Raw genomic sequence first — 25,740 nt, 5'->3', positions numbered from 1 at the left:
TTTTTAAACAAAATGATTATGACAATTGCAGCCATTTTGGAATATGGCGGCCATGACCGTTGAGAGCAGTATTATAATAATCTAATACAAACATTTATTTCAAACATAATTTTCAAATTGTGTGCAAAATCTTATTGACTTTTCTTTTGGTGAAATCAGGAAATAAAAAATAATTGAATCCATGGTGGCCATTTTGAAAAATGGCTGCAATGGCCATTGAGGGCGCTATTTACAATAATGTAATACATAGGCGCAAGATATATTTCAAACGAAATTTTTGAATTGAGTGCAAGATCTTATTGACTTTTCCTTCTGGAATTAGTAAATTCAGAGAAAAAGGTGGTATTTATTACAGCCAATTTTAAACATGGCTGGCGTTGAGGGCGCAATTTGCGATGGCCCAACATCTAAATTTATTTAGAGTTTTATTTCCCACTCGTTTGCAAAATCTTGTTGATTTCCCTTCTGAAATTAATTTTTATAAAAAATTGCATTTATGGCGACCATTTTGAAAAAAAATGGCTGCCATAACCGTTAGGGGGCGCAATTTGCGATGGTCCAATATCTAAATTTATCTTGAATGTTATTTTCCACTCGTTTGCGAAATCTTACTGATTTCCCTTCAGAAATTTGTAAAATTTTACGAAAACTGGCATTTATGGCGGCCATTTTGAAAAATCCCTGCCATGGCCGTTGAGGGCGCAATTTGTGATGGCCCAATATCTAAATTTACTTTAAATGCTATATTCCAGTCGTTTACAAAATCTTATTGATTTTCCCTTCTGAAATTTGTAAATTTTTACGAAAAATGGCATTTATGGTGGCCATTTTGTAAAAATGGCTGCTATGGCTGTTGAGGGCGCTATTTACGATGGCCCAATATCTGAATTTTAGTTTTAATGTTATTTCCCACTCGTTTGCAAAATCTTCCTGATCTTCCCTTCTGAAATTTTTAATTTTTTACGAAAAAATGGCATTTATGGCGGCCATTTTGAAAAATGGCTGCCATGGCCGTTGAGGGCGCAATCTGCGGTGGCCCATTATCTAGATTTATTTGAAATGTTATTTCCCACTCGTTTGCAAAATCTTATTGATTTTCCCTTCTGAAATTTGTAATCCTTTATGAAAAATGGCATTTTATGGCGGCCATTTTGAAAAATGGCTGCCATGGCCGCTGAGGGCGCTATTTACGATGGCCCAATATCTGAATGTATTTCAAATGTCATTGTCAACATGTGTGCGAAATTTGGTGCTTTTATCATAAAATGCACAATTCCTCTAATTTTTCAAGCTATGCCGCTCCACTACCTGTGAATATTCTGACTTGAAAAATATTACTACTGAAGAATCCTTTATTTGGTACACATACTTTTCGTCACTGGGGCGACAAGACCTCGTATCTAAAATTTTGGTGAAAATGACTGTTTTGGATTAATGTTAAGTGATGTCCTGTCCAAATCCTAGCTGTCTTACCCCAAAAATGAAGCCACCATGGCATGTCAAAGGAAAGGCTCTCCCTTTTGATACAGTGCTTTGGCTGCCATGTTTTTTGCTCTCCTGAACATTTGACATTTTGTAGATATGAGGTTTGTCACCCCAGCGACGTTATGCTACACAATACAGTTGAACCTCTCTTATCCGGCCTCCCTTTATCCGGATCTCTCTATTATACGGACGCAATCTCGCCATGATTTTTAAAAATAATTACGGGAGGAAAGGGGGATTCCCAACTCCTTGAGATCTCCTACACAAACACACATGAATTACATATACTTGATACATTTCTTAATAATTATTTAGGTAAATCATCCCAAGAATTTATAAAAGAAAATGATTTCATTCTTGCAAACACGAACCTCTATTTTGGGGTCTGTTACTGAGTGTAACAATGAAAAGGTTGCAGTATACACATTACTACATGTGGTACTACAATGGGCTCCATCAGTACATGTGTATGTATATGTACATGTATAAAGCATTGAGTCTCCCGTATCCGGCCAAATCCCTTATCCGGATGAGCCCCGGTCCCGACTTGTCCGGATACGAGAGGTTCAACTGTATGTGGCTGACTTGAGATTAAGACCAACTGCGTCAAATCCATTAAAATTTGGCAGACCCTATACACAATCATTTGTTCATGATGAACAAACCACAGCAAAAGAAGACATGCATAGAGAGTATAAATGGATCTAAAGGCCTGCATGAAATGGTTCTCATTAACATGTTTGAATTCTTGGTGACATTCAACTAAATAAAAGCAAAGAGCTTGCATTACACACAGGGGAAATGTTTAGGAGAGAGGTTTCAAAATTGTGAGAGATGGAATCCCTGCATTTTTAAAGATATACTGCATTTTCTGAGAAGGTGAATGCTTGGCAACTTCTTTGTCAGGCAACAGATATGCTTACAGATAAATGCATGATGTTGACTACATTTCATTGTATATCATTTAATACCAGATGAGCTTGGTTGTTTATTTGTCTCTAACAATCTATGATTCTACAAGTGAATGGTATGAGCAATTTTAAACAAGTCTTCAGAGATTTCCTAACAACAACAATTATGTGGTTATCAGGATGTCTGGTGCATCACAAGAATAGTGGAAGAAGACATTCATGAGTAAATGAGATGTAGACCTCCCAGAAAATGAAGGCAAGGATCTATTATCAGCAGTGAACAGAATAATTCCAGTCAAATACAAGAGAATGATACTGCCATGAAATTTATTTTGGTATGCTCTTTGCCAAAAGGATAAATGTTGGTGGTCCATTCTTGGTCAATTCCATCATTCTACACAATAATACATATATCATAAAAAGAAATCATCAGTAAAATTTGGACCCAATATCACCTTTTGCTCACCAATCAGCATTGTATTTAATACCTGCATTACAATGCATGCTTTCAATGATTGGTACGTAATGTATTGAACTAGATGTTAATAAACAGGGATACAGCATTATAACAGCATTTAAGAAAATGTGAGTACACACACAAAAAAAAATAACAAAGAAACTAAAACTATTTCACCTAAATGGGGTTGTCTTGGTTTAACAGCATAGTTAATATTTTCACTTTATCATTATCTCTGTCTACATCTACTTCTATCAATCTATCTATCTATCTATCTATCTTTGATCTATCTATCTATCTATCTCTATTCTACTTATCATATGAATTGTGGGTTTCTTTGGAGAATGAACTGTACCAAATATTAGATGACAAGTTACAGATAGATGCATTGACTTTTTACATACTACTAATTAGTAATACCCACTTTGTTATTACATTGCTATAATCATCACCATTAGTATTATCATTAATATTACAAATATCATTGTTACTACCACTACTTTTATCATCATTATTATCATTACTATTGTCATCATCAATACTATTGTCATCATCAATATTGCTTTATTTGAGATCATTACTAGAACTAGAAATGTCGCTATGACGACTGATGCCTCCGCCATAATGCATGATTCTCCCAATAGGTGCATAGTACAATGTCTTCACAATGTGTGATGACAGTTTCACATAACTGGCAGAATATCGAAATGACAGGTTTGTCAGAAATATCTTGAATGTTCACTTTCCATGATCTGGGTTTGCTATAATTGTCTATTAAAGAGTGCAGGTACACATATTTGAGGAATTGAAAATTTTTACTTGATTTCTGACCGACCTTATTATAAGTTTATGCATTGAGTATAATTTTCAAGGTATGAAGGAAGAGTGTAATTACAGTACAAAATATATCTTTTTTTTTCATTTAAACCTGACCTTTGACCATTAACCTTTGGCCTTTGACCTTCTGGCTGGAAATTTCCAAGAGAATCTCCATTAAGTAATACATGTACATATATTGAATTTTAAAACTAATAATGCAATCATTGCATAAACTAGTATATGAGGGAAATAGTAACATTTTGAGGAGTTGACCTTGACCTTTGACCCCCTGACTATTGACCCATGACCCCTAAATTCCCTAGATAATCCCTGCCAGTGTATGCATATGTACCAAGTTCCATGAAGATACATTGAACCATTTGCGAGAAAAGTGATATTGCAACATTTTCACCTAAGCTTTGACCTTATGAAATGAAACTCTCTCTGGAGAATCTTTATGCAGTGTAGTACATGTCTACACTAAGTTTCAAGAATATAACTGCGGGCATTGCATAGATATGGGGGAAATAGCAACATTTTTAGCATTTGACCTTGACCTTTTGACTGTTGACCTGTTGCCAATGTCACTAAAATCTATTCAACTAATTGTCCCATCATACATCATCCTTGGACCAAGTTTGGTGAAAGCTGCTTCATCCAGTTTTTAGTTATCACGCAAACAGATAAATTTTAGGACTTGACCTTGATCTTTGACCTTTGACCTCTGTCCGATTTCACTGAAAAACTAATCAAGTAATTGTCCCATCATACATCATCCTCCAACAAAGTTTAATGAAATTTGCTCCATCCAGTCTTGAGTTATTGCGTAAACGGATGCAATTTCATGATTTGACCTTGACCTTTGACCTTTAGCCGATTTCACCCAAAATCTAATCAAATCATTGCCCCATCATACTTCATACTTGGACCAAGTTTGGTAAAATTCCAGTAAATATTACTCAAGTTATCGCGTAAACGAAAGCGGACGGACGTACGGACAACCCGAAAACATAATGCCTCCGGCACCACTTCGTGGCGGAGGCATAAAAAGACTGAAAGACACCATCTCATTCTGCTTCCCAAAATTACCGTATGGTGTATATTGTCAATGTGACAGAAAATATGAATTTTAAGAAGAATACACTGTATCTTGCAACTCTCTAGTCATGTATCCAGGAGAGTGTAAACACATGGAGATAATGAAAATTGCTTCAGAGCTATTGATAAATACTCACTTCTCTTCTTTGGTGTTTCTATACTTATGCTTGAGCCGTTCCCCATGCTTATTTTTGTTTTTCTTGCTTTGCACATTTGGGTGCAACCTTGATGTTACCATGCACACTTACAGCATTTCTGCCAGTTGATGGTTTGTGTTCAAGTCTGTTTGAATCCTGAAACTGGGCTCTCCTACTTCGAAGTGAGCTGGAAGTACTTGGAGTGTCACCACTGCAATCTTTGGACTATTTTTTTTTTCAAAGATACACAACAGATAGCTTAAAAACAACAAAACAAAACTTTAGCTACAGAAATCTTGCCCCATACCAATCAAATTGTTGGCAGAAATTACATTAATCCAAACAATCATGAAATAGTATAGCACTGGCCTAATCCAAATCAAATATAAATCAAATGGGGTCTATGAAACATTTACATGTCTGCACCAGATATAAAATTGTGTTGGGAAATATCAAATTAAACAAATCAAATGGAGTTCATACAATTATTTTATTGTTTAAAAGGACAAGGTGCCCTCAAAAGGAAAGTGCTTTAATAACACAGGTGAATAAAGAGCAGCTTATCTACAATACATGCATGCATCAATATACATACATAGATCTGTAAAACAAGTGTAGCAGAGCTATTAAAACATCACTTTCACACAAGGGGAAAAAATGTGGCATGCAAATTATGGCACATTGTACACTAAAGGAGAACTTCTCATATTGATGAGGAAAGTAGGAGATTGTCCATTTACAGAAAAGGAAGCACAACATACATAGTGGCATTATGACCAAGTTGTATGCATATCATATCAAAATAGATGCACAAAGTACACTCACTTGTAGGTGACACTTTCAAACATTAGACACAGTAAACATCAAAAGTGATATACCCGGTACCCAGTACTTTTTGTCCTTCCAATGATGAAGAAACCCTATCTCCTCTACACTCCTTTTTGGCACAACTGCAAGTTGTACTTTAATTGGATTTGTTGAGCTACGAGACTACCATGATTCACTACTGTGCATTGCATTCACAATTTGAAAATGGTGATTATTTGTACAAATAAAATGAGTTCGTAGGCCGATTTTCCATAGATATCTGTACACTGTATGCCTTATTCCTTTTTTGTAATAAGGCATTCTGTAAATAAGCTTCATACCATTTTTTTTTTTTGTAAGTCATGAAATTAAGGTTGAGGGTAACAGTAAGAGAACTTTCCTAAACAGTATGTATTTATATTAGCAGGCTGTTATTTGTCAGGGCATAATTTTACAAGTATAACCTGTGGAATGTAGAGGCTAAAATGTTTGTTCTATTTTTATTCACATCATGTGGTGGAATCACATGATATGTGTTTTAAAAAAATCCACACTTTCTAAAATTTCATGTTTACAATAATGAATGTGAGTAACATGAACATTATAAAAATCTACTACAATAACCTGTATAGAAAATCAAGCAAGCTAATGACTGGTGGCAGCTTTTCCAATAGCTTCTTTTTTTTCTGTCATCACAAGTCCTAGTTCTAAATGATGGGGTTTTCTTAAACCTATCTGAAAATGGTGTACTTGAAATCAACATACAACCTTTAGCAAGCAAAATGTGCAAGTATGATCTGTTTGTGGAGTCTGATGTGCTAAATGCCTCAATATTGATACAGCCTTTTTGCTTCATCCTTCCTGTTATGGGTCCACCCAGACATCAACTACTGTATATGCTATAATTTTCGCGTACATACATTTTCGCAAATTGCCGATGTCACACATTTTTGCGAGTGGTTAAATTCGCGATTGGGGGACCAGAGAAAATATGAAGTGGCAAAGAAAGTGTGAATTTTCAACTTACTAGCATATAAGAATGATACTAGTTATACACTGCATGAAAAAGACTTTCCAAACTCTGCGAACTAGTAAGTTAGAATTCAACATTTTTGAAGTGGAAAGTCTATTGCGCTAGATTTCTGACGAGTGGTCCCCTTGCGATAATGGATTGGCTCTCTACAGTATTCGTAAGTAGACGTGGACGTGCGTAAACAAGCTTAGCCAGTATGGTCTGTTCGGTAAGCTGTGACATGGTATTCTACTACTGAAATGTTCGTATCATCATGGCAAGGGATTAATTTTGGAAGGTAATATTTTCGCGTGTTGTTAATTTCGCGAATAGCTCCCGACTTGCGAAATTCGCGAAAATAAAACCCCCGCGAAATATATAGCGTATACAGTACTTGTTACATCATTGCAGATAGTGCTTGCTGATGAATTTCTCATACATGAAAATGCCCTCTACACGCTCTGGTTGTTCTTCCCCCAAACACCCAAACACACACACACACACACACACACACACACAGTACAACAACTATACTATGTGAGAGAAAATGACACACAAATAAAAATATACCTACTGCGAATGTAGACACAAAAGAACAAGTCTATGAATTGTAAATAATCTTGAACCCAGCATCCAAATACCCATTAGCTCTATAAAATACTGCATAGCCAAGGGTGTTTCATACATGTGCACATTATATCTACAGGAAGTTAGAAACAAAAGTAAATATTTCATTATCAACAAAGGCAAACAATGAGGGCGGGCAATTCCGCTTTAATCACATTTCAGGGCTTAGTCAACATAGGAGAACTTTGAAATAAGACATGTTTATTCTGTTTGGTGTTTCTACATTTCTGACTTGGTGAGGGATAGACACTTGTTCAGAGTTCAATGGATTCTCAGTCCTATAATTCTGTCTCAGTTCTTAATGTTTTATAAACTACAGTCCATCAGAGCAAATGGCCTTTAACATACTCTCCACACAATTTCCCTATCAACAATTTCCCTATCATAAATATCCTCATAAGATGTTACAGATCCTTCATACAAATGAGCAACTCTCTGATTAGGATGGCCCAGTGAGCTCTACTCATTGCTGGAGTGACATTGCAGTTCTGATTCATTATTTGGTATTCATGTCAAAATCAACGTCTGAGGAAGAAAGGCTGTTTTGAACATTTGTAGCTTGCAAATTATGATTCTTGCATTGAGATGCTTTTATTACAATCAGTTGCGACTTATTGCAACTGACTGGCCAATTGCTCTTCATCTATGTAAATAAACACAGATTATTCAGTGTCTTACTAATAGCCATGATATAAAATCACAGGCATACAGACTTACGCGGGATATTGTAGCTGACGGATGTGTGTGTATTTCTACAAGCCCAACATCACATAAATATTGCTAATGGTGTAGTAAGAGCTCCATGACAGAACAAATTTCTGCATTACACTACCTGACAGCTTCAACAAGAAATGTCTCCAATCAGGAAAATGTTAAGAGTGAAAGAAAGCTCATTCGGAATATATGTGGTACATGTGTGTTAAAGGAAAGCAGTCCTGAGATTTTCACTGTACTGATAATTAAGAAGAGTAAAAAATATAACCTTTCACCAATTTATACGCGTGGACATCAAAAACTGTCTCCGTACGCGATTTTAAAAAAATAATTCCTGCAAGCGATCGCGTAAGAGCCTGCCAAAAGGTGCAACGTCATTGATGCCCTACTCTCAAGTTGACAGCCGTGCCTCAGAAAACCAATTTAAGTGTTCAAAAATGATCATATCTGATTTTTTCATAAAATGTGACAATATGTGGTTTTATTATTTCAAACAAAATATTTCAAGCCTATTTATATATACAATTAATATAACAATAAATAGTAAACATGTATTTATAAACAACTAGGGATGACGAGCAGAAAAGTGTAGTGTGCTATGCCATTTACATGCATTCACCTCCAGTGAAAGAGCAAAGACAAAAGTGTTAGAGGGGTAACCCCCTCACCCCCTCCCTCTCGTAAAAACAACATGACAAAATACTCTATGAATAAAGCTTTATCTTATATCGCCAGAGAGCTATAGAACAAATTTAGCATCCTGGATTAGTTTCCGCACAGTTAGATGGCTCCTAATGGCGACTTATTAAGCAACATGCAAAGTAAATATTCAGCCAAGGTCACTGTAGTTGCTGGCTGCTCTGATCACAGCTCCAGTAAAACAGAGTTGTCTCTGTATTAAAGTAAGTATGTGGTGCACCATGGAAGAGTGATGTATCATGTGCATAATCTTGTATGATGCATCTAGATGGCAGATTGTGCAAATGTATAGATGACTTAATACCGGGAACAGAAGGATAATTGTCTTGAAGTCCCGAGGTCGTACGGGTCATATTTGCATGGAGGGTTTGCATTCAGCAGCTACTAAAGGAAATATTGATGTCAGACATTGTGGTATTGACAATTTGTGAGGCCTACTATTAGTTTGGTTGTTAAGATACCCCTCTTACCTGGGCTGTGATAGCATGACGTAACCTGTTGATGGTTAGTTGGAGTGAAGACATGAAGACAAAGCCCAGTGCCAGTCCTGACTCTGATACCACACCAACTTTGGGATCTCCTGTGTGAGGACCAAATGAGGAGAATCAAATACATTGCACAAGCCATTACATTTTACCTGCTATGATTTACAAAATTTCACAAGATTATTTTTGTCATAATGCTCATTTTGTACAGAAAACCAATATAAGCAAAGGTAATTCTTCTCATGTGTGCATGTAAATCTTTAACTGTTAACCACAAAGAGACTGCATCCACATTCTGTATTCTGGATTAAACAGGTATCTGAACTCGCATGTTTAACCCTTGTGCCTACTGAATTTCCAACTAGTAATGGAGCACTGACTCTTCCGTGTCAGAGTTCCTAAGAGGCTTGAGATGATATTACAATACAGAAATAATTACAATTGATATGACAGGCTGTCCGCAATCATTCATGCAAACAACACATGGCATCATATCCATGTTTACTACACAATCCGCCATGAATTATTGCATCTATACATTGTACACTCCTGGTATGTCAATTGCAGAGAAGTATGAATGCAGCATTGTGCTATGTGCCAGTACATTTATAAGTAGATCATAATGCGACAATCCACTGGAGGCGAGTACACATGAACATGCCATATAAGAGGTTACTGGACCCATAAAGTCAGGAATAAAGCAATTCTCAAATGGAAGTTTCCCTCTGATGATTGAACCCTGCAAGAATGGATTCATTACAGTATCACAACACAAACAACCTGACATCAATTTGTTTTCTTTACTCATGTCATCACAAAGGAAATCTTGACAGCTTGAGCATCAGCCAAAACAAGTTAAGTAAATTTCTTTAGAGAAGTAACATGTAACAAAATCATGACAATATCATCTAGAATTGTACTGAAAAGAAAATATCTCTTTTCCAAAGTAACAGAACCATACCAGTGCTTGGTGAAATTGCTTTATGTTATGAGCAGTTAAACACCATAAAAATGTACACAGGTGCGGAAGTGCAAGTGCATACTATGACAGGAGCCAGAAATTACGAGTGAATCTGACACATTTATTACCCTTAAATAGGGCATGGCGGGCTCCGCTTTGATAGGTTACCCTCATTTGTTTGGTTTGAACATAAACTTGTCTAAATACACTGGTGCAGAAGCAGGAATATTAAACCTTTATGTGTCCACTAAGTCGGCAAGGACTGATTACTTTAGAGATCTTTATCCTCTATTGTTTGATAAGTTTGTTTGAAATCAAATAAGATAAGTGATTAAGATTCATGTTGTTCTTATGGAAAGGTGAGAAATGGATGTGTAAACTGCACAAAAGATATATTCATACACATACATCTTGCTATCTGCAAAGCATCAAAGGCATCAAAAGAGTGAGAAAACTCTCGGCATACCAAGGGCTGCACTCTAACCCATTTTTTTCTACTGGTCTGACCTGTCCCTGTCCAACCAGTAGGTACCCAGTTTTTCCATTTTTTCACTGGTCCATTCCTGAAAAGTTACTGGTCCAACAGTGATTTTTACTAGACTGGACTGTCGCACCAGTGCCAATGTGCAGCGTTGTCATATCCTACATATGTACCCGTACATGAATACTGGAGTTTCTATTTTGTGAGTATACAAGAATGTGTCCTACTCAGGATTCAATGGAGACCACACAGCAAAAGTCTTGCTCTGAACACAATTACTTCCAGAGTAACGACGGTCAATTTGTTTCAATAGGAAGTGGTTCATTCCTCCTCATGTTTTGATATTAGTCGTAGCATGCACACAAGCGATATAACAAATATGGTTCCTTTCTTTTTCCCTGCCTTCCTTTTCCCCTGTTATCATTTCAATCCACTGTCCAGACATTTGCTCTTCATTAGAAACTGAACTTCCAAAAGTTTTCCTGACTAGGTTTCAGTGACCTACTCTGGCCTGATGTTGGTTTGATTCTAACATGTGAAATGTGATACAATGACATTGAAACCATGATAGTCTTTTGCGGTTTTTGTAGCAGAATAGAGGCATCACTCAGGGGATTTTGAAGCTTTTAGTTACGCTTAAATGAAGAGCAAGTAGGAGATTATGTATGAGATACTCATCAATTCATCAAAGATGTGATTTACAAAATGTGACTTTCTACCATTTTCTTTTTTTTAAAACCTAGTAATGAATGAAGTATATTTTGCAACACTGGATTACTCATGATCTGAACATGTTGCTTTAATTCTAATCCGTTTCAGTTGTTCACAGCATGTGTGAATATCAGTATGGCAGCCAGTTTTGACGCATGGGAATTTCATTCATCCCTGACACACAAAATGGAATTCCATTATCTGTCCAAACCAAGACTGAATTAATGCTAGACAGCTTCCTTAACATTTATAGTGTGTGCCCTAAAAATATTAGTGTCTTTCAGAATGTTTTGTCAGATTTTGACAGTGAGATGAGTAATGCTATCAAAGAGCACTCTGGCTGCCTGTGTTTGGACACCAGTCCAGGATACTACATGGCAGTGTGAAACCCTTGCTGGAACTTTGAACACTCACCATAATCACACTGGATCCTGATTGTTTCCTCTTTGACAAGGTGACTGCCCTTTATAAGCATCTCTTGCTTGGGTCTGACCGGCCACCTATTTGTCCAAAGAAAAAAAGAATGATAATCTCTGCATTAGGACTCATCATTACGGCTACTTACTACAAGAGGGAGAATCCCTACAAGACAAATGTGAAACTGTCATATCTTGTCCATTTAATCCATATTGGTCCTCCAAGGATATAGCTCATTGAAAAGTTACGAAGTGAAACTTTCATGAAAGATCGATACTCAAAGCTGCCCTGAAGAATCTCCAACATAATAAGGAATGTTGAGACCTCTGAACACTAATGGAACAATCTCTCAAAACAAGGCAAGTGCCAAAATGTGTCTCGCCCATTCGCGTAGAAGAAATGAATGCTTTTGTAAATCCCGGAAGTTCATTGACCCGCCTATGACCTTTGACCTTTTGGTGACCTTCAACTCCCCAAGGGACATTTACCAGCCAAGTTTGGTCACAAACGGACATACGGATCAAAAGTTATGAGCCATAATTGAAATGCACCATAAAAATTTAACATTGGGCCCTAAAAGTTTGTTGACCCCTGTCTGTGACCTTTGACCTTGTGGTGACCTTCAACTCCCCAAGGGACATCTATCATCCCAGTTTGGTAACAAATGGACATACACATCAAAAGTTACATTGTATAAACCATAATCAAAACGTGCCATAAAAACCTAACATTGGGCCCTAAAGTTCATTGACCCCTGCCTGTGACATTTTACCTTGAGGTGACCTTCATGTTTGGCAAAATGTGTAACTTTGTATGACCACTCTCCCCTCCAAGTTTGATTGAAATTAAAGTCCTCTGTAGAGAGTTAATCAAGTTTTTGTAGCGTTACGGAGGGACAATGGACGACGGACGGACAGACGACGGACGAACAGACACCGCAGGCGATCCCTTAGTCTCCCCACACCTCCAGTGGGCTCGACAAAAAGCTATACAAAAGTTACATCCTATTTACTTCATTGACACAGTCCTCACAGGAGGCAAATAAAGATGATGTCATTGAATACAAAATATGAGGAAAACATTTATGAGAGACCTATTCACTCCTGTTTGTATTAAAAATGAGAGGAACAGGGAGTTCAAGTTACTGAACAGAAATTATAAAAATATGGGTCACTCCTGTTGAAGAAATGTTGAAGATATGACAGGAGTTGTTTTATGAGCTGTTCACATTGCCAGCCACAGTCATGACATTTTTGAGAAAGTTATTATTCCATACTAAAGCTACCCGAAATCAAATGAAAAATTGCACATCCAATTATGATTTATCTTTACTTCATTTTTACTGCATTCTGTGATGAAAATGCTAACCCCAGAAAAACTGCCATGTCTGTCACTCACACTTCCTCTTCTATACCTCATGAGCAGATGCAAAATGTGTAGCAATGGTAGCCACAATCACAGTTGCTTACAGCTTAGTGTCACACATGTCGCACATGTGCCAAAAATATCTTTTGCGATGATTTTTTTTTATTATGGCAGTATGTATAAAAAAGCTCAAACATTGCAATTTTCTACGGGCGGTTATTCTGCAGTAAATTCTTACTGAAATCAATTTGAAGTAGAAGATTCTCACTGGAAGGCCTGCAAGTGAAAATAACCAACACTCACCCCTGTTTGGTGAGGAATTTGTAGGAAGCAGGAACCATCTCCAACTGGCGATTGATAGCATTCCTCAGGTCACATACCAGGGTTGTCTCCAGGTTGACAAGGATGAAGCCCAGGTTTTCATCCTGATTGCTGTCACTATGGCAACTGCAGCTCTCGCTGGTCAGGGTGATGCCAACGGGAGACAAATCTGCCATTGGGGTGAGAAAGAGCAGCACATCACTTAAAACATACACAGCCAACAAGTAGGAATAGCCTTTATTTCTCTCAGAAGAATGCTTGATTGGCTTGACTTGACAGGGCAAACTCATAGACCTCTGAGGAAAAAGAAAAAGAAAAAAACACACACAACCAAAAGGCTTCTTTCTTGAAGCATTGGGAAAAAATGAGAAAAAGTTATCTAAATCATCAATCAAAGTTCAGTTCAATGTGGTATTGTTGTGGCTCAATGGATCAAACCCAAATATTGAGGTTCCCAGTTCGATTCCCCTGGCTGTATCCGCTGAGCCCTATCATGTTATCATCTTTGCCTATTCCTTTGGAATAGAGATGAGTCAAAGGGACACAGAAGGAAAATATAAAATATACAAAGTGGTTTCATGTTAATTCAAAGTAATGCCCTAAAAACTGAGCATCCATTTTGATAAAATAACACATGACACTAATTCATATCTATAAAATGTCATGGTTATGTGCTAATGGTGAATGAAAGAGGTATTTATCGGGAATATTTAAATGCAATTCCAGTGTCTACGGTGTCTACTTCTCTTCTTTTATGATTTTTTTTTCTTTAATATAGTAATTTTAATATAATTTGACACCCCTAACTGAAATGCTAATCTATGCACATTTGAGCGGGATTTTTTTTTAACATCAAATGAAAATTTGTATACTCAGTTGGTACAACAAACAGCAAAAACAGCATTTTCATCAATTTTTTTTTCACTTTCCCCTAGTTATGCATTTGTGTACCCTGATTGTGTTGTTGCCCTCATGAAATTACAACTCCAACTACTACTTGTGGTACTACACCTTCTTCTACACAGCTACATTTATAATAAAAATGATGCCCCAGGGTTTATAATGTGAAAATTTACTTCTCAGTGCTCAACAATTTAAAGCACAGGTATACAAAACACTTAATGACTACAGCTGTATGCATCTAAGGTGAGCTCATCAAATGCATGCAGTATCAATAAGGTGATTCATCCCGTGCTTTTGATACACTGTTCAAAGCAAAAACATGTTCAATTCTTCTTTCCACTGTTACTGTACATAATATGCCATATATTTCGCGAGTCTAAATTTTCACGAATCGAGACTTCCCGACAATTTCACGAGTGGTTAAATTCGCGATCATGGAGTCCTGTACTGAACACAGAAATGTATATGCGTACAGTATGTCACATTCATATTGGCATTAGAGTCAATTTTTTCGCGATTTTAATTTCGCAAATAGCAGCCGACTCGCGAAATTCGCAAAAATAAAAACCTCGCGAAATATTCAGCGTATACAGTATAGCATGACAGCAACAATATCTAATAGAACGGACTCCAGCTCATGCTGTCAATGCCAATGCGGACGTGCACACAAATTTTCGGGCTTCTTGCCCTTTATCAAGTGTTCTTGATTCTGAAAGAACAATAACAAGTCATGATATATTACAACTACGTTACCAAGGATGCGCACCTAAACGCATAGACGCTGATGGGCATCTTAATTGGTATAATACATACATACTATGCATTATGATGACCTGCAGATCCTTAGGTCACTTTATTTCATTTCATTTGTGAATTTCCACTTCAGAACATCACTGAGTTTACAAAGTTTGCATAAAAGAAAGACATGATATCAAATGGGATAGTGGTGGAATCATGTGAAGTACAAAAATAGGCATATTGAAACTGATCCCAAGAAAATGCAAGAAATTTCAAAAAATACTCTTAAAATAATCAATGCTAAATATTTAAGCAATTATAAACAAACACAAACTACAGTAACTAAGCCACATGCTGGTGGTACATGGTACTAAACATTTTAAAAGAGTAATTTTTTTAACTATTATTATTATTTTTTTTTTTGCACTAGACATATTTCTGTGAATTTAAGTTGTTTACATTTTTGCAGACGAGGGTATTTTTGTACATATTTTGTACAGTATTCATCGCATAATCGGGACAGGTTGGGAGTAGCAAACACGGCCCCTTTAAGTGGGGTGCCCGATTTCGCGATGAGCATTCACCATACACTAACGGCATACGACATGGACATGTAGTGCACACACACACACACATGCATACTGATGTACTGTACATGTACATGAATACACAACCACGCTACCCCTCGGCGAGACCCTCTAGCTCACTCACAAGTTACTGAGGAAGATTGTGACGTACACACAGATCACAGTGTATTGAAAGTTGAAACACAGCCCGAATTCACGAAGGTGGTACAAATGAAACCATGGTTTAAACCATGGACAAAAACCATGGAGCGCCAAGTGTCGCATGGGATATTTCATTACGAAATCAGTCATTTCGTCGATGAAATAATCATTTTGTACTGAAATGACAACATTTTGTAACTAACTTAACATTTCGTCCATGAAGTGATAATTTCGTAACGAAATAATCCGTGCGACACTTGGCACTCCATGGTTTTTGTCCATAGTTTAAACCATGGTTTCATTTGTACCACCTTCGTGAATTCGGGCCTAGGGACGAGAAATTTGGACTTTGCCCTCAAAGTGTATGACTGAGATTAAACAACGTACACAGCCTGAGGCATGTTTTTTTTTATATCATTGGATGTGAGTAGGAATTGCAAGCGAGCACATGGCTTTGCTTATGTAGGGGAGAAGAATGTTCGCGAAAGCATGTGTTTCGCAATGGCATGGATACTTATACACGGCGCTTTCGTGGCTATGCATGTACATGTACTGGATGGACGGAGGTCAAAACACACCAGTCCGAAGCTTGCTTTGTAAGTTCGATGTAAACGACGACTTTGAAATATTGTTGTGGTAGTTTGGTTAATTTTTTTTGTGTGAAATATCAACAAAATCAAAGATCAAAGAAAAAAATGTCCCGTTTATCAGAGGTCCTCGCCCGATTATCCAGTGAAAATAACATGCATTGGAAATGTTTCTGGGAAGCGTATGTCATTTAAGCGAGGTTCCCGATTATCAGATGCCCGATTATGCGATAAATACTGTACCATCAAATATCTAATAGCAATATTCCCTTGTTATCCCTTGTTATACTGAATATTTTAAAGAGTAAATTTTCTTGCTATCATTTATTTGCACTGGACCAATTTCTGTGAATTTAAGTTGTTTACAATTCTGCAGACAAGGGTATTTCTATAGACCTACATATTGTGCGTCATCACAATTGAAATCCACAATTTCCATACAACAAGCATTCCATGTCGAAGGTACGATTTTGCAAGCAACATGAAAAACTCAGATTTTAAAGCTGGCAAAATACCAACTGCTCTTAAATTGGCTCGCATAGAAATGTCATCTAAACCATGCCAACCTGTGAAGTAAGCCTAACCAGTAGGCCTACATATTGGTGCACTCATAGAAAACAGAATACCCGCTGGCAATGACCCACGAGTTCCACACTCACCATAATTAGGCTGTGACCTTGCACTTACCCATTGCATACTGCACACGCCGTCGCTTCCTGCTGTTTGTTGCCATGTTGCTGGCAAAAGGAAAAGAGTTTCCCCTGGACAGATTGGCTTTTTAAGTTGTTGCAGTTGCGCTATAACACCACACAGAGAGAACTCGCTTGCTAATCCTAACAAACTCCACAGCTGAAATTTATCCAATCCAGGCTAAAAGTTGTTGTAGATCAATCCATACACAACTCTTATGACCTGGCATAGTGGCAAGAACAGCAGCAAATCAAACTTGCTGGCAAAATGCAAAAATCTATATCCCTGTCCAGGAGTAAAGGAGAGAGAGAGAGAGGAGTACTCAGTTGGTGATATATGATACACAACAGGCTGTCATGGACTCGACCTGCAGAAACTTGAAGGGCTCTCACAGGTCCTTCAAACTAAAGGCAGAACTTCAAAAACTGAGACATTCAACCGTCTATTCGCCATGCAGTGTCCACACTTTAAAAAGAGACCAAACAGGCACTGTATTTAAACGCATTGTGCTGGCCACAGATTATTGAGCAAACTCGTTCATTGTCACTGTCATTGTTCAACAATGAATAAACCACTGAGTCAATATTTCATTTCCTGAGTAGATAAGAAAAAGGAGGAAAGTACAAGTTTCCCAGCAAATCTTGAATAATACCCAGGACATGTCGAGTCAAGCCTCCCAAGGACTTTCACAATGCACCCCCCCCCCCAAAAAAAAAAACCACTCCCAAACACAGTGAAAAAAAAAATAATCACTCAAATTTCTCAAACTGCAATGAGGAGGGGGTGGGGGGGACCTGCCCTGTGATAATACTGATGCCAAAGTTCAAAGTACAGTAGTCCCCGCTTAAAGGTACAGTTTACTTTTGGGAGCAGTGTTTTAAGAAAAGGTTTGATGCATATGTGTAGGTCAGTTGCATCACAAAACATCCTACCATGCAAACATTTTGCAATAAAGCCTAAAATATAAGGAGATATCACTATTTTTCTCAATAAACCAAATCTATAGACAGTTTATTCGAGAAATATTTTTATTGTTCACACATTAATTAAACTAATTCAAATTTTTACATTGGTTGTTTCTATCCCTAACTCACATTTTAGAACTATTTTGAAGCACTAAAGCTGGGTTTTTGTTTCATGTGCAAATGGTAAATTATGCCTTTAATTGGAGAGGTTGAAGGGTATAATACTTGAAGTACAATGTAAAGTGTGCAGGTTTGAATCTGTGTGAGTGTGTGTAACTCTGTGCATGATAAGATAGGCCTTTGCACCATACATCATTTGATACTAATAAAATTAAAGAAGAGACTAAAAGAATTGTGTACATGTTCGTGTGTGTCAGTGTGTATGTGAATGTGCGCTATAAGTATGTGTGATAAGCCATGCTTAGAATCTGTTTACCGTGTATTCATAACTTGTTCACAGATGGTGACAGGTGTATGCAACTATGCTCACTGACACTTGTTGTGGATTATTACTTAGGGTCATCTAGGGATATCTAGGATCAGCAGCATGATGCACTACAGCAGAGCCTAGTTTTATGATATGGAATGTCGACCTTGACTCTTGTAATTGGATCTTTCCTCTGGCATTCCTATCCTGGTCATTTCAACAGGACTATCCAAGTTGTTGTCACTGGTTTTTTCCCCTACCCTTGAACCCAATTCAAACCATTTCAGGGATCTCGCCAGCATATATCACCTTTCACGTGGCATTCAACCGTGAAATTACGTTAATTGTGTGCAAAAACTGTTCAACATACAAATTCAATCTCAATTGATAGAAATTACTACGAGAAACATGTCAAATCGGTCATTTTGGTAATTTTCACCCTGTGTTCACTCAACCGTGAAATTTTGTGCACAAGTCACATGGTACGGTAAGAAGCACATAATTTATACGTTGCATGCCTTTTTATCCTGGAAAATTGAAATTCGTTCCGATATCACCAAATCAAAGTTGCAAAATTGGGCTTGTGAACTTCAAAAAGTGACCATTTTGACTTTAAGTCACGCTCAATCAAGCGTGACCCAGTGATATCCACTGAATTTCACATGAAAGGTAGCCGAGAAATACAGCTATATGATCTTGTATTCAGATTTCCTCAGAGGTTCCAGATTCATAAATTACACAGGTTTGTTTTAGGGGGAACTTACTTTTTGTTTAGTGTTTATATTGAAATGTGCTAGAGATTTCCGACGCCACGTGAAAGTGTGCAATGTGCCGCTAAATAATGTCAGATAATCAAATGTGATTAGCGAATGAAACTAAAGACAATCAATGACAACAAACATCAAAAAACATATCAGCAATGTAAAAATTGATTTCGTACTATTTTGTCGTTTACGCACGTGTAGGCTCAATATATCACCACCTACAGTTTTGTCTTCTTGTTACCAATTTTGCTATACACATCAGGTCTACTGTCAGGGGGCTTTTGATTCTTTCTAAGTGTTATTCTTTACCGTAATCATTTTGTTGAGTGTAATTGTATTGTTTACCCCTTCATCATAATGTGTGCAAGCTGCCTTTCCTTTAACTGTTTATCTGTGTTATGTTTCATTGTCTTGTCACAATGTGTTGTTATTTTTGCTATTCTGTTTTGGCTTTTGAAAATTTCAAATCTGACTGAATTTATTTGTGTGCTATATTCAAGTAACTTCAAAACTCTGGCCGCATAGTTCACAAGTACAGAGCTATTGAACTTTACTATTTCAAACTGAGGTGATTGTTTCGAGAATGAGAGGGATATGCCCAACATAGTGCTTTTTTACGCAATTATGAAATGAATGGTGAGCTTTTTCAGTTGCACGCACGTGGCTTTAAACACCAGCGCCGGGCTTGCAAGCACATGGCATCGAGCTCCGAGCAACTGACCTCGTGGTGCTGAGAGTGAACTGCTTTTATATGGCTAAACTCACTTTCTTTGATTCCCATGCATTGGCAAAAAACATGTAAGTGGTATACTATCGTCAAGTAACTTTGCTATAATATTTTATTCATGTGGTGATCGAAGGGCAGTGGCTGGTGATAGGTTTTTGTTTTTTTGTTTTTTCAGATCAGATCAACATCCTTGATTGGATACAGCGATGGAAAAAAAAAATCCTGAAGGCGTGTGCACTTTTATCAGTCAGATCACGGCAGCATCTTCACTTTCAAAAGTTATGTTCATCCTTCAAGCTGCCCCTAGCAACCGCTAGTGTGTATTGTACTCAGTCAGTACTCGGATTATCTCTGCTGTTACCAAGGAATTGCGCGCGCACAAATCCCTCGGGGACAAAGGCCTGCCGATTTCAATAGAGTACGCCCACCCGCAGTCCGCGAGACAAAAGAAGGATTAGTAGGTGCTTCCTTCTCAAGTTGACAAAAGACACTCTTCCAGGGCCCGGGACAATTACTTTAGTTTCAAATACAGGATCTGGGACTAAAGCACTCAGATTTGGGAATGAATTACTGAGGCAGAAAGAGAAATTGCTAAGACAAAATAAACTGCTTGTATCTTTGGAATCATACAATTCTAGATGACAATTTTGATATCATTTGAAAGGGGAGATGTAGCTCTAAAACCTTCTTACAGAGTCAAGGGAGCGTTCTATTGAAGAAAAACCATGACTGACTCTTTCCATACTATGCAAAAATTTCTAATAATTTTTAAATGATATCAATTATTTCTGCAATATTTCATGTTCAGATAGATATTACGGTAAACTGACAACACGACATGAAAGAACAATCATTTCTTGATATCTTTTGTGTACAACATAATTCAAAAACAGTCGATAGTTTCAAAGATATGGTAGTCTTAAATTACATTGTCAGTCCAGTTTTGCAACGTTCTGGCACGTTAGGGTTTTGGGCCTGGCACATTAAGAGTTAACCCATATCAGGCCAACGCACCTGTGTAAACAAAACACTGCAGTGGCCCAGCACCATTTGCACACACACGCCGACAAGCAGCAACTCTCCAAACAATCGCTCTTCATTAGCAAGCACTGAACAACAACATAACGAGTTATATATCATTTGAAAGAAGACCAAAATTCCCTCTTAATATGGTATAGACTGACATGCTGCCATTCAATGCCACAGTGGCACTCGATAGTACTTTGCAGGAGTGAAGTACAGTAATCCAAATGTTACGAAATTAATTTTGTGCTGTCTGCTTTCATTCATGGATTAAGAGTAAAACAGCAAATACTGTAACTTTGCATATCTAGTACCAGAAATGAAATGATCAGAGTGTCAGCTTTCTGGACATATAAATATCATGACCATTGACACAATAATTGCAGGTTTATGTTTATATCTATGATGATGAAGCCATTAAGGGTGCACAGGAAATCAATAGTATAATGTGTGAATAATTAGTTTGCTGAAGCATGGACCCATGGATTGCAATTGCCACAGTGGCTATGCATACCAACTTGCAATCGTGCTGTGCTTTCTGTTTTTGCACTTTGATAAATTGACACTAGCGACAGTGATAATTCTAGACAATGAAAAAAAAAATTCTGTCACTTGACTGCAGAACATAGCATTGTCTGTAAGATTGATTAATTCAGTGGTTATAATATTGCCTTGCTCATTGGCACATTGCATAGTCCCAAACGTGATTGTGTGTGTTGGATAGGCAGGTGACTCTCAGAGTTGGAAAGACATTAATTTGCTTGTGTTGGCATATAGGCCTCACCCCGGCTTTACTGCTTTTTTTTTTTAAAATAGCGTGGCCTTATCGCCAGCAAATACAGTAGTCCAGAGATGCATTTGCCAAAATTATGAGACTAGCTGTGTCATTTTATTGCTGTTTTGTGTCTGGATGTCATAGCGCATGATTACCTGTCGTAATGGACATCAGTGGGTAAATGCATGTTAATGGGTAAAACATTTGTGCATAGTTTGGTGTATGCTCACTTGTCCCCCAGCCCCATGCAGGGCATACCGGATCCGCTTGCAACTACAGTCATCAATATCAGGTTTCATGTGAGGTGATTTGCACAGGCCAATACCAGCTTCAGCTTTAGTGATAGCCTAACTTAAATGATATATGAGTAAAGCTTGTCCCTCATCAGGGGCGGATCCAGGAATTCAGGAAAGGGGGGGGGGGGGGGGGGCACAAAATAAAGAAATAAAGAATCAAATCACTTTTTTCTTTTAAATATTTTTTATTTTTACAAAAAATAAAGGGACGTGTGCACCTGGGTTATTCGGTGCTATTGCTGTTTTGACCCAATTGTATTGCAATGGAATAGAGGCCTAGACTAAACTGGCTTTGTAGGCTCTACGGGGACAAATTGTCAGTCGTTCAGATATGTACAGAATACTGATATGAAACTACATACTTTATGGTAGAGTATACAGCCACAGGCGTTTGTCATTACTATCTGGCCACATGCCTGTGGTTATAGCTATGGCCTGAGTGGTTGGATACGGCCACATACACAATTTGTACGTGTGAATAGACTGTATCCATACACGAGGGTGGAGTTAGAAGGCTGGATGTCACTGTAGCTACATCAACGCACAATGTACATCATACACCACCTTGCAAAGTGAAGAAAACAACCTCATTTTCCATCCTCATGTGTAGGTCTAGATGTATCTAGGCATGATGTTTATGTACAGTGCATGTGTTCGTGAATTACTGTTTGTGTACAGACAACTGTCATATTGTATACAAATATATGTTCCTTGTTTGCATTACACATTGTTTATCTATGTTATTACTATATTAGTACCTCCTTCCTTGCTATGTTACCTCAATTCACAGATGCTGTAGTCATTGCTTAACCCCTTGAGGATGGGCTGATTTTGCTACAACACACATTTCCCATAAACACTTGCTCGAGTTTACTTGGGACTTGTCTTCAGCAGGTTAATGACGTGTAGACATTAGCAAAGAGTTGTATTCATCTTGAATGAGTCTGTTTGTTTTGTTTGCTCTCTCATGATCATGAGAGAGCAAACAAAACAAACAGACTCATCAAACATGATTCTTAAACAGATTTTCTGTTTAGTTTTTGTTTTTCATTAAAGGTGCATCTTGATAACATTTACAAGCTAATAGTATTCATGATACTGAACCCCCCCCCCACCATTTTTACAGGTCAAAGGTTATATTTTGATTCCCGTCTTCTGTGTACTCTCACAGTTTTCTTATTGTTTTATTGATATTAATATAGCAAGGCCAAGGTTCGCATCTTTAAACTAGAAATGTCGCTATGGCGACTGGTATGCCTCCGCCATAATGCATGGTTCTCCTAATAGGTCTATAGTACAATGTCTTGACAATGTGTGATGACAGTTTCACACAATTGGCAAAATATTAAAATGACAGGTTTGCCACAAATGTGCTGAATGTTCACTTTCCTAGAACTAGGTTCAATTGGATACCCTAAAACGTCAGAGTGCAGGTATTTGGGGATCTGATGATTTTTACTTGACTTTTGACCCTTTTATAAGTTTATGCACTGAGTAATTTTCAAGGTATTGAGAAAAAGTATAATTTCAGTATCAAATGGTAAAACAGTATTATCTAAACCTGGCCTTTGACCTTTGACCTCACAGTTCCACGAGAATCACTGTTAGGTAGAACATGCATAAATATGTAAGTTTCATGATACCTTGAGTTACTTTCGAGATATGGAGGAAAAAGTGCAATTTAGCACTTTCACTTGACCTTTGACCTTTTGACCTTTGACCTTCTGGCAAGAAACTTCCCAAAGAATATATATTGGGTAATACATGCATAAATCAAGTTTTTAAAAAATCCTTCAGGCATTGCATAAATATAAGGAAAGTAGTGATGTATTTTGAGGAGTTGACCTTGACCTTTGACCCATGACCATTGACCCATGACCCCCAACTTCCCTAGATAATCACTGCCCATCGGTACATGCATATATACTAAGTTCCATGAAGATACTTTGAACCATTTGCGAGATATGGAGAAAAACATGAAATTTCAACCTTTTTTTTCACAAAATAACCTGTGACCTTTGACCTTTGACCCCATGACCCTAAAATCCAAATTAAGTATTATCCCCCCCCAGGATATACCCTCATACCAAGTTTGATGGAAAACCACCACACAGTTCTTGAGATATCGACACAAAAAAAAAACGGGACGGATGTAAGTACGGACGGACGGACGGACGAACCGAAAACATAATGCCTCCTGCCACTTCGTTGGCGGAGGCATAAAAAAATAAAGAAGAAATCTGTTGAGAAATGATAGTCAGGAAGCGCACCCAAACAAACGCACACATAAAGTCATTCACTAGCACATACATGATACATTAACCAACCACAGTGACATACACATCATGCCTAGATAGGCCTACAATATACACACACATGTACACACACAAACAAAAACCGACACTCATCCGCACAAACTACTGTATTAGCCGTTATTTTCGTGCGGGTTTAATTTTCATGAATCACAGTTGGATCGCAAATTTAACAAAATGCGAAAATGTCTACATGCGCTTTGTTAATAGAGCACCAACATAAAGGTCGGCATCGATTCGTGAAAACATCTCGCGAAAATGTTTATGACCTCGTCATTCGCTAAAATAACAGCGTATACAGTATTCTGAATTCAGTCTATATTTAATGTAGATCACCCTACTGTAGTTCATCAAAGGTTATGATATCAATTCTTGCTGGAATGGCAATTGTCGTGGTAATGTCAAGAAGCTAGCTTCCCGATTGCAATTGGTCGCTATGGTAAGTAGCATTCCAGCAAGAGCTGCTATTCTAAACCGGACATATAAATTAATGTCTGCTGGTCAGTGGGAACGATAACGATGGATGCAATGCTGTAAACTTTAATAGTTTTAATTTTACATGGTATAGATCTAGACTATTTATATGTTACTAGTAATAATACTAACGTTGACTTAGACTAGATCTGGACCTATAGACGATAGACCCTAACTATTAAACGGTTATTTGATTTGTTAAAAACAAAATGATGTTCATTGCATTGGCATTGCGTGACGATGTGGCTGTAGATTTTCTAAATTTCTGCTGTTGGTAAGGCTCAAAGCAGTCACGGTAGTACCGTGATGTAGGCGGCTAGTCTGAATCTCAATTCAATCAATATCCTTCCTGTTCCTGTTTACCATGTTGTTAGCTGTGCAACCAATTGCAATTCCAACGAATGTGATGAAATCCCTTTGCAACTCGCAATGGAATGCAATGGGTGGGACTAGGGCTTGTCTACATCCCGCATTAACTGACGTACCTTCTGCTGATTCTTCCGCCATTCTAAACGTTGATTCTCTTGATCATGACATCAGTATGGGATGCATGCAGCAACGACAGCGGTCCACTGGGCTCCTTGCAAGCTTCAAATGTAGTTATGGCCTCAGAAATCAGGGCGCCGGCGGCGCGTCGAGGCGGTCCCTTGATCGGATGTAGTAGCACAGCCAGGGCAGAGCTACTGCAGTGCTAGTCACGGACCGAGGATCTAGGATGCAAGTACATACGTGACGTAGGTATATACGGTAGCACGCTGTACGCTCTGCATTCGATGCAGCTGCAGCGGTGTACGTTTGTGAAGGGGCACAGTGGTAGTAGCCCG

The 25,740-nt window shown here is 37.9% G+C and overlaps 1 protein-coding gene across 4 annotated transcripts in view; it reads right to left on the bottom strand.

Annotated features, from left to right (window-relative positions):
* LOC139736624 (uncharacterized) overlaps positions 1-25,533 on the bottom strand; it is a 56,818-nt gene extending 31,285 nt beyond the window's left edge. For 2 of the 4 annotated variants that reach the window (XM_071647372.1, XM_071647373.1), the window contains exons 1-5: positions 17,151-17,587; positions 13,490-13,676; positions 11,819-11,904; positions 9,237-9,346; positions 5,019-5,132 (exon numbers count right to left, since the gene is read on the bottom strand). In XM_071647372.1, the coding sequence (XP_071503473.1) occupies positions 5,019-5,132; positions 9,237-9,346; positions 11,819-11,904; positions 13,490-13,676; positions 17,151-17,196 (543 nt within the window). In that variant the 5' untranslated portion in view covers positions 17,197-17,587. Of the gene's footprint in view, positions 1-5,018; positions 5,133-9,236; positions 9,347-11,818; positions 11,905-13,489; positions 13,677-17,150; positions 17,588-25,401 lie in introns of those variants that run through there. The other 2 variants (XM_071647374.1, XM_071647375.1) reach the window with 2 other exon arrangements.
* Between the last annotated feature and the right edge of the window lie 207 nt (positions 25,534-25,740).

The sequence above is a fragment of the Diadema antillarum genome, unplaced genomic scaffold (assembly GCF_040938485.1).
Source record: "Diadema antillarum isolate AM-2024a unplaced genomic scaffold, OU_Dant_1.0 seq00000659_RagTag, whole genome shotgun sequence".
Classification (NCBI taxonomy): domain Eukaryota; kingdom Metazoa; phylum Echinodermata; class Echinoidea; order Diadematoida; family Diadematidae; genus Diadema; species Diadema antillarum.
Note: the sequence above shows the minus strand (reverse complement) of the source record. Positions and strands in the feature narration are given on the sequence as shown.